The sequence below is a fragment of the Cyrtonyx montezumae genome, unplaced genomic scaffold, assembly GCF_038088225.1.
Source record: "Cyrtonyx montezumae isolate F1298 unplaced genomic scaffold, pur_monq_1.0 scaffold_29, whole genome shotgun sequence".
NCBI classification, from domain to species: domain Eukaryota; kingdom Metazoa; phylum Chordata; class Aves; order Galliformes; family Odontophoridae; genus Cyrtonyx; species Cyrtonyx montezumae.
This window is the reverse complement of record NW_027072033.1, coordinates 7,617,572-7,625,575: the sequence shown is the minus strand read 5'-3', so window position 1 is coordinate 7,625,575 and position 8,004 is coordinate 7,617,572. Positions and strand designations below refer to the sequence as shown.

At 46.6% G+C, this 8,004-nt stretch overlaps 1 protein-coding gene across 1 annotated transcript; it reads right to left on the bottom strand.

Moving 5' to 3' along the window:
- Positions 1–871: 871 nt before the first annotated feature.
- GADD45G (growth arrest and DNA damage inducible gamma) lies at positions 872–2,296 on the bottom strand. The gene is made up of 4 exons (XM_065740574.1): positions 2,244–2,296; positions 2,053–2,154; positions 1,757–1,970; positions 872–1,550 (listed from the first exon to the last, which is right to left on the bottom strand). The coding sequence occupies exons 1-4, from the start codon at positions 2,294–2,296 to the stop codon at positions 1,440–1,442; spliced, it is 480 nt and encodes a 159-aa protein (XP_065596646.1). The 3' UTR covers positions 872–1,439.
- Between the last annotated feature and the right edge of the window lie 5,708 nt (positions 2,297–8,004).

Genomic DNA, 8,004 nt, shown 5'->3' with positions numbered 1-8,004 from the left:
ATAACAGAATATTTTTAGCACCCAAAGAAGAATTGAATAGTTCAGCTTTCGTGTTCTCTGGAGACAGGACCAGTATACTGTACATGTATACCAGTACATACCAGTTATATGCCCTTACGCTGAACACTGATGCACAACTAAAGACTGTACAAAGAAGAGGGATGATGTCTTTCCCTTTTCACACAGCACAAAATTGGTCCAGCTATATTAACTTCTCATGACAGGATTTCTGAGAAAGGCCACCCTATCCTTAAGTTGCTTTGGACTTAATTTGGTATTATCATGCAATTAAGTTTCACAGAACTGTGTTCTGGTGACAGCTTCCATTGTTGAAGCATATGGCAATCAGAGAGCAGCTTGTGGCAGATGTGATGTTTATTCACTATTAGTGAGTTTTCATTCTGTGTCACTCCAATCAAAGCAAGCACTGCATGTATTTGACATTTAAGGAGATCTTCTGGCCACCATCACCTTTTGAGCTGTTTCTGTCAAGTAGAAATCTCTAGTTCCACATGAATACCTCTTATTTAAGAAGAGGTGATACTATCTACAGGGTATCTGTGTTCCTGGAATCGACTTTTCTAGCATGGAATGTGATCCCTCAGCAGACCACAACGACCACCTACTACAATAAATGAGTTCATTAAGTATGCAGCTCTTTAGTCTTGCAAGCTGTTGTGATAAGCAGCTGTTGCAGAGGGTGAAAAGTTGAATTATCATCTTGGAAAACACATTCGTGTTCCAGGTGGACCTAGAGAGAAAGTATGTGAGCAACACCCCTATTACTGTTGAGTACGCCTCTGACCACAATACACAAGCAAAGCATCAGAGGTATTGCAGTGACATGCCTCCCCACCCAGTAAGCAGACACTCCCAGAAATTAAATGTCAAAAATTTATTATGAAAACTTCCATAGCAGCAAATATTTCAATAAAAACTATTGCATTACTAAACCCATTCTGCAGAGTGGCCAAGAGGCCTGCCGAATTCTGTCTGTTTCAAGAGTCTCTATTTCTGTAATCAGTCTCTAAAAGTTTGTGAAGTATTGAAACTTGCTTCTCTCCTTGTTTTGTATGCAGCGCCAACAGTTTCTAGTCACAGTACTCGGTTCAGTCCTGCAAAGTTTTGGCCTGCTTCCCTTAACTCTCTCTGCCTTCTGAAACAGCTCCGCTTGACCAGGAAACTTGCAATACTTGTTTTAGTTCCGTAGTATGTTAGCTTCCCCACAGCTGCAGTCTACTGAGGCTCACCGGTGAGTTGAGCTATTCTTTTCCTTTCTCCTCTGTAAGTGCCCACTGCATGCCAGTCTGAGTGACTGTAATCCAGTCCCTTGACCGGGCTAATCCATGGAATCAGCAGCTCGTTGCACACTTTGGTGAACCAACACCGCATTGAGAATGCAACAGAGGTTTCAGCCTCCCCAGCATGCCAGGTCATCATCACTCAGGCAACGCGATAGTTGGCACCCACTCATTGACGTTCCGGCTTTCTTCACAGAAGCAGTTCAGCTTCTCCAGAGCTGGGTCCTTCCAGCCACCCTCATTTGGGTTCTGCCAAAAAAAAGAGTCGCACAGCATGAGTGCGTGAAGTCACGGCATTATTTCTACAGAAGCGCTAGCTTAGAAAGCAAAGCATTCTCGGGCAGAGAGAGCAGGGAGCTGAGCATCACCGCTGCGAGCGGCAACGGAAAGCCCCATTAGGGAAGCACCGCGCGCCGCAGTTCAACGGTTCCGCACCCCCGCCCCCATCCACGTACCGTGATGAGGATGCAGTGCAGATCCCTGGGCTCGCCCGACTCCTCGCTGGGCCCCACGGCAGCAGCCAGCTTGGGCAGGTCGTTCACTCGCACGATGTCGACGTCATTCTCGCAGCAGAAGGCCTGGATAAGCGTGAAGTGGATCTGCAGGGCGATGTCCCCCTCGTCCTCCTCGTCGGCCGCCAGCACGCAGAACGCCACGTTATCAGGGTCCCTGCACGAAGCGGCCGCCGTCAGGCCCCGGCCGGGCTCGCTTGCCCCTCCGCCCCGCTCCCTCCGCCCGTTCCACTACTCACACGTTCATCAGCTTGGCCGACTCGTAGACGCCGGCGGTGAGACAGCCGCGGCGCTGCGCCGACACCAGCAGTTCGTGGAGTGCCTTCCCGGCGCCCTGCATCCTGCAAGCAGGCGACAGCGGTCAGCACGGCGCCGGCGTACGGACAACAACCGCCCGCACCCTTCCCAGCCGACCGCCGCCAACACCTACCAGTCCTCGCCCGCGGGCGCCGGCTCCCGTCCTTGTGTCTCCTCCAGAGTCATAGCAGCGCCTCACGAAGCAGCGCCCCAACACGAACGGACGAGCGATCGCTCCCGGCACGACTCGGCGCGCTCTGCAACGGCTCTACCGGCGCCCGCCCTATTTAAAGGCCGCGGAGCTGCGGCGCTGGCAGCTGGCGGAGGCCGGCGCGCTCCCATTGGTCGGCGGGGAGCGGGGCGGGGAGGGCGCTTTTTTGCTAATAGGCGCGCGCAGGGGGTGGTCGGGCGGCTCGTGCCGGGCAGCCACGTGGTAGCGGAAGGAGGGGAGCGGGGGAGGAGGGCACGGGTGGCTCTGAAAGTAATGCCTCCTGTTTATTTAATTCCGCGGAAACTACAACCAAGAGCGCAACAGCTCTGATCTGATAGAGAAAACTGTCAGCTTCAACACACGTGTTTTCAACAGCCGCCGCCACTTCAGCAAGAGCCGTATGCCACGTTCATAAACTTCTGCGCTGCTGGAAGTCACTCAGAGAATCTTTGGATGCCCCATTCCTGGAGGCATTCAAGGGCAAGGCGGGTGAGCCCCGGCCCTGGGCAACCTGATCTGGTGGGTGACAGCCCTGTGCATGGGGTTGGAACTTTTGTGGTCCCTTCCAGCCCAAACTGTTCCATGATTCCATGACAGGTGATCCACTATCACTGTTGCCACTGCTGAAACACACGACCTACCATCTCACTGTGCTCACATCCACTGTGTGGTCTGTGTAAATGTTCACCAGGCATCTATGAATGTCAGTGGGTGCCATTTTCTTCTGCATGGAGGAATTCAGTGACACAGCTTCACTCGATACACGCTTCTATGTCAGATACTATTCTGTCAGACTGCCCCTCTGCTGCCATCTGTCATATAGCAACAAAATGCGGTGGAATACTGGTGGGAAGGTTCATTCTCTACTGCTATACCTCACCTTCCACATTTGATGTCTTGGCTTGACATAATAAAATAGGAGGCATTACTTTCGGAGCATCCCAAGTGTGCAGCCACAAACTTTCTACACATAAACCCGCATTTCTGCCCACAAACCCGGTGCCCTGCGATCTCCTGCAGACCCAGTGCTACAGACACAGTTCTGCAGGACCTGTTCTGTGTGTCTGGTGGGGAACTGACGACAACAGGTCCTGGGGATAGCTCTGCTGCTGAGTGCTTCAGGCCACCCTATATCCACACAGCTGTACCCCTCAGGCAAGAAGAAGCACATTTTGCCATTAAATTGGCCAGCCACTACAGTAGTAGTCCCATTTCCCAGCACGGAAGGCTTTGTGTTATCCGGCAGCCAGCATACGGCCGAGCACCCCACAGCCCGGAGTGGTGGAGTATCCGCAGGAAAACCTGACCTCTTCTGGACATCTGAATTATTAGGGCTGCAACAAACGTCCGGGCCAACATTAGGACGCTGTGCCTGTTTTCATATAATGAGTGTTCTTCCTGAAAGCCTAGATGGAAAATATATATATATTGCATTTCCTGCATGAAGAAAGCCATTAAAACATCTCCCAAATCTTACAATAAGTCAGGCGCAGGGTAATGGGGAAGGAGGTGTCTTTTCAATTACAACAACGGCAAAGAGTACAGCAAAATAAAAGCAGACAGAAATGCACATAGGTCGCACTCTCGAATACTTGATAACAAACTGCTTTTCCTCTGCTCAGCCCTGCTATACTCACCCTGCAAGCCTTTTTCTACAGGTACTGCATCTCTCAAACCAGAACACCAAGCAGAGCCTCCCAGGGAAACACGCTAGCTTTGGAAGCCAAGCAGACAGCTCCCTCTGCTGACACTCTGCTCTGTGACGCTTAGCTTCCAAAATCAAACAGCCATGATTTGCAGGCGTTTAACTTAATGAGAAAGGAGTGAGGTAAAGCTTTTTGTAGCATCTTCTTTTCTAAAAAAAAATAATAATAATAATAATAATAATAACAAAAAAGCTTCACGTTACAAGTCTTGGCTGAAAATGCTGCTGTGAAAATATCAGCATCATTCATCAAAGTTAAGCATTCCACTGTTGTGTTAAAAAAATAGAGCATTCCTGCAAATATAGATGAAGTGCTGTAGGACAGACACCACTCCATTGGCTACACAGACCTGATCATTATAGGCTGTACTGCAGCTCAGCACAGAGCCCTCAATTTAAACATCTTTTCAGACTTGGAGCTAACAAAAGACAAAAGCAGCCTTTGCATTAATTTTGGTTGCTGGAATTTTTCTATAGATAATGGCACACTGCATCAAGTGTCTACTTGCAGTCAAGTGAGTTGTTTGGGTTTATTTATTTATTTATTTATTTATTTTGCTGGTATTGCCAATTTCATACCACAAGTGCATTTATTCTCCTGCATATGCTGTGCTTGAAATTAAGCAAGAAACCAGAAATGCTGTTCTAATAATAGAGAAGCATCTTTCTAATAATAGATGAATGTTTCTCCCCTCATCTAAGAAAAGAAAGGGCTGCTTTAGAGGTTTTATAGAGGGTGCTATTTTTAGTTGTCTATTTCCTTTTATATAGGTGGGATGTTGAAGCAGCTAATTTTGAAAACACAGGCTTGGATCAGCAAGAGCCCTCTGTGAGGATGTGCCAAGCTCAGCAGAAGCTAAGCAAAGGAGAGAAATTCTGTCCCTAGCAGCGTGCTGGGGCCTCTCTGCACAGTTCAACAAGTTTTGCTGCAGATAGGGAGCAGCTCTAACCTGCTGGGACAAACAGACATTGTCTAGGGTCAGGGCATGCTGGCTGTCTTTGGAACTGGTTCTGAAATGCTCCTTTTCTTCCTTCCCACCCCAAAACAGGGTGCTATTCTCCCCAGCAGATTTACCTTCATTGGCAAGTTCAAGCACTTTTTCACCATCACAAATGGTTTCTTTATGCAATTGGTTACATTCCTGTACTGAACTTATCTCACCATGACATGCTTCAATTAAAGATAGTCACATACACTGTCTGAAACAGCACTACATATTTGTGTTGTGTATTCTAAAGACCATACATCTTGTGCCTATCTGCCCACCAGGAGTCACCAATGAAGCTGCAGGCAGAAAAAGCTTTCCTTTTTGTCTTCATCTTCAAATCTCGGTGCTATGCTGAGAACTCACTATAGCATGCTTCTTTGAAGACACAAAAATGCAGAAATTCACAGTCTTATATTGCACATTCTGTATTCAGGCTGTGGTGAGCTGCAAGTATGCAAAAATTATACGTCTGGGGCAGGCTGCCCTCCTGTGCCGAGGTCTCTGCAATCAGCACCCACAGGGACCCGGGAGACATGGAGTAGCTACGGGGATGGCTGACAGCATGGGGGGACTGGCTGCTACATCACTGCTACCACCAGGAGCTCCTTGGAAGCACTAGGAGGCATAACGCTTTCTTCTTCATTTCTTTTTTTTTTTCTTTTTTTTTTTTTCTTTCTTTTGTTTGTTTGTTTGTTTTAACCTGCTTGTTTTATTTTCTTTTCTTAATTTTTTGGTGGTTTTGCACCCAGGAACTGCTGGGTGCTAGGCTTTCTTGGCTGTGCCTTCCTTATTCCCAGGCAGTTTTTCTTAGGCCAAATTTTGCAGGCCCTCTCCTGGGATCGCCGTGTGTCTGTAGGTCTAACATCTGAAACCTTATTGTGTATTCACAGCAGCTCTGGCTGGCTGCTGTGTGACTGGAAATCCGAGACACATTCACAGCCCATGTGCGCCATGGCTGCCTAACACCCAGCTCAGAAAACATTTTTAAGCCAGATTGGACAGATTGTGCATGCATGTTCAGTTGAAGCCTGCCTGTCAGAAGATGTCAGGTTTACTATCCCTGAACAAACACCTTTCTCAAGAGATGCCTGGAAATGGATGCCTTGCTCTGAGGATGGCTTCAGGCAGACAATTATGTAATAAATGATACTAAAAATAGCATTTACTAATAATTTCAGCCAGAAGAACAGGGGCAAATCCAAGCATCATAAATCCCTCTGGTCTCTGCCAATAATAGTCTCAAGTGAGCCTCAGCTGCAAATAAACTCAGGAATTTCTTGTGGTATAGCTGTTTTCCGTCTGCACTTCCCCTAGTATATTAACATATTTCTTCTGCTATACCCATTAATCTGCTGCACAGGGGCCCCTCTCTTCCAGCAAAGCAAAGCCACTGAACAACACAGCCTTGCCTTGCTCGCTCCCCACTAGGGACCAGCATTAGGGATTGCTTTGTGTGACAATGTCAGCTTCCGCAGAGCCAATGGCCCCATGCAATCCCAAAAGGAATTTTCTGAACAGCTGAATGTAACTTGAACTATGCTAAATAATCTCATTTTTATTTTGTTTTATGCTGAACTTTCTTAAGGATGACAAAGAAAGCCAAAAATCAGTTGCTGAAGGAGTTCTCTGTGCAGCTGCCTGTATGGTACAGTGAATGGAGAACAGGCTTTCCTCAGCTCAGATGCTGACATAGCTGTTTGTTTACTTCATGGGTGAAATATGATTCACATAGAGGGCAGATGTATTACCCTACATCCACTACCCGTGTCTCAGCCTAAAACTGTCTAATGGAGCTTCTATTGTGGAGATGTGCCTGACTGAGTAATACAGTCTGATCCTTCATTCGCTCCTTTGTGTCTTGTGTCACACGTGTAGCACATAGAAAAACTGAGAAGGAAAGCATGGATGAAAAATTCAGATATTAGGTGTGTCACTCTGATTTCTTCTGTCTTTTCCTGCCTTCAAAAAATACCATGAATCTCTTATATCTAAGCAGATTAGACAAGTGGCCGATGGGGAAGGGATTAATTCATCCTAGCTTCTACAAACAGAAGTGTAACAAAAGCAGAAGTCTTTACCAATTACAAGTACTTGCCAAGATACTTCTGCAGATGTGGGTTTTTTTCTGATCAGGAGCCTTAACAAAGCATTTGCATCATCCCGTCTTTACAAGTATAAAACAATAATTAGCTTAAATCAAGCAAGTGATAAGTTTTTCTTCTCTTTCCCTTTCAACTCACCCAAAACAAGTAATTTTATTTTGCCCTAAAGAGCTGATACACAATGGCCAAAGTGAGAAGTATACTCTGAATATCTCCACCCTAGAATTGCTCTCTGATGCATCGGTTTACAAAAAGAGAGCAATGACAGTTAATAAATATGCCTAAATATAACCTAACATTTAGGTGTGGTGTAATGCTAAATGTGACCCCAGATAGCAAAAAAACACACAAGTAATGAAATTCCTTTTTCATGAGATTTTTGTCTGCTGTAGGGGACCACAGATGGATGTAGCAGGAGGAGGTGGGAGGTAGCCTTCCTGTGAAGCATTTGTTCTTACCTTTATTTCCAGAAAATGCAGGTACCTGAAATCTCTCAATTTGTGAATGACCTTAAATATGGCAGAGGGGCAGCACAGTAGCACTGGTAAATGCTTTTACTGATGATCAAAAATCCATACCGACACCAACAGCGTAAGCTCTACCAGCTCTGAAATATGTCCAGTCTGTGACACACTCTGAGGACCATGTACAGTGTTTGTAACAAATAGCTTGAAGTGAAGGATATTTTGGTTCTCATATGGGGACCAGAACATGCTGCAGTTTCTGGACTCACTCAAGCTGAGGATATTTTTGTGCTTGGTGGAGAGAGAAACTGTCTGCTGTGTATTTATATTGTCAGAGAGAGGATATACACTGCCCATGCATGCACAGTTTGTGTTTTCAAACTGGACACATTCCCAGGCAGCTTGGTACAGGAAACCAGCCCA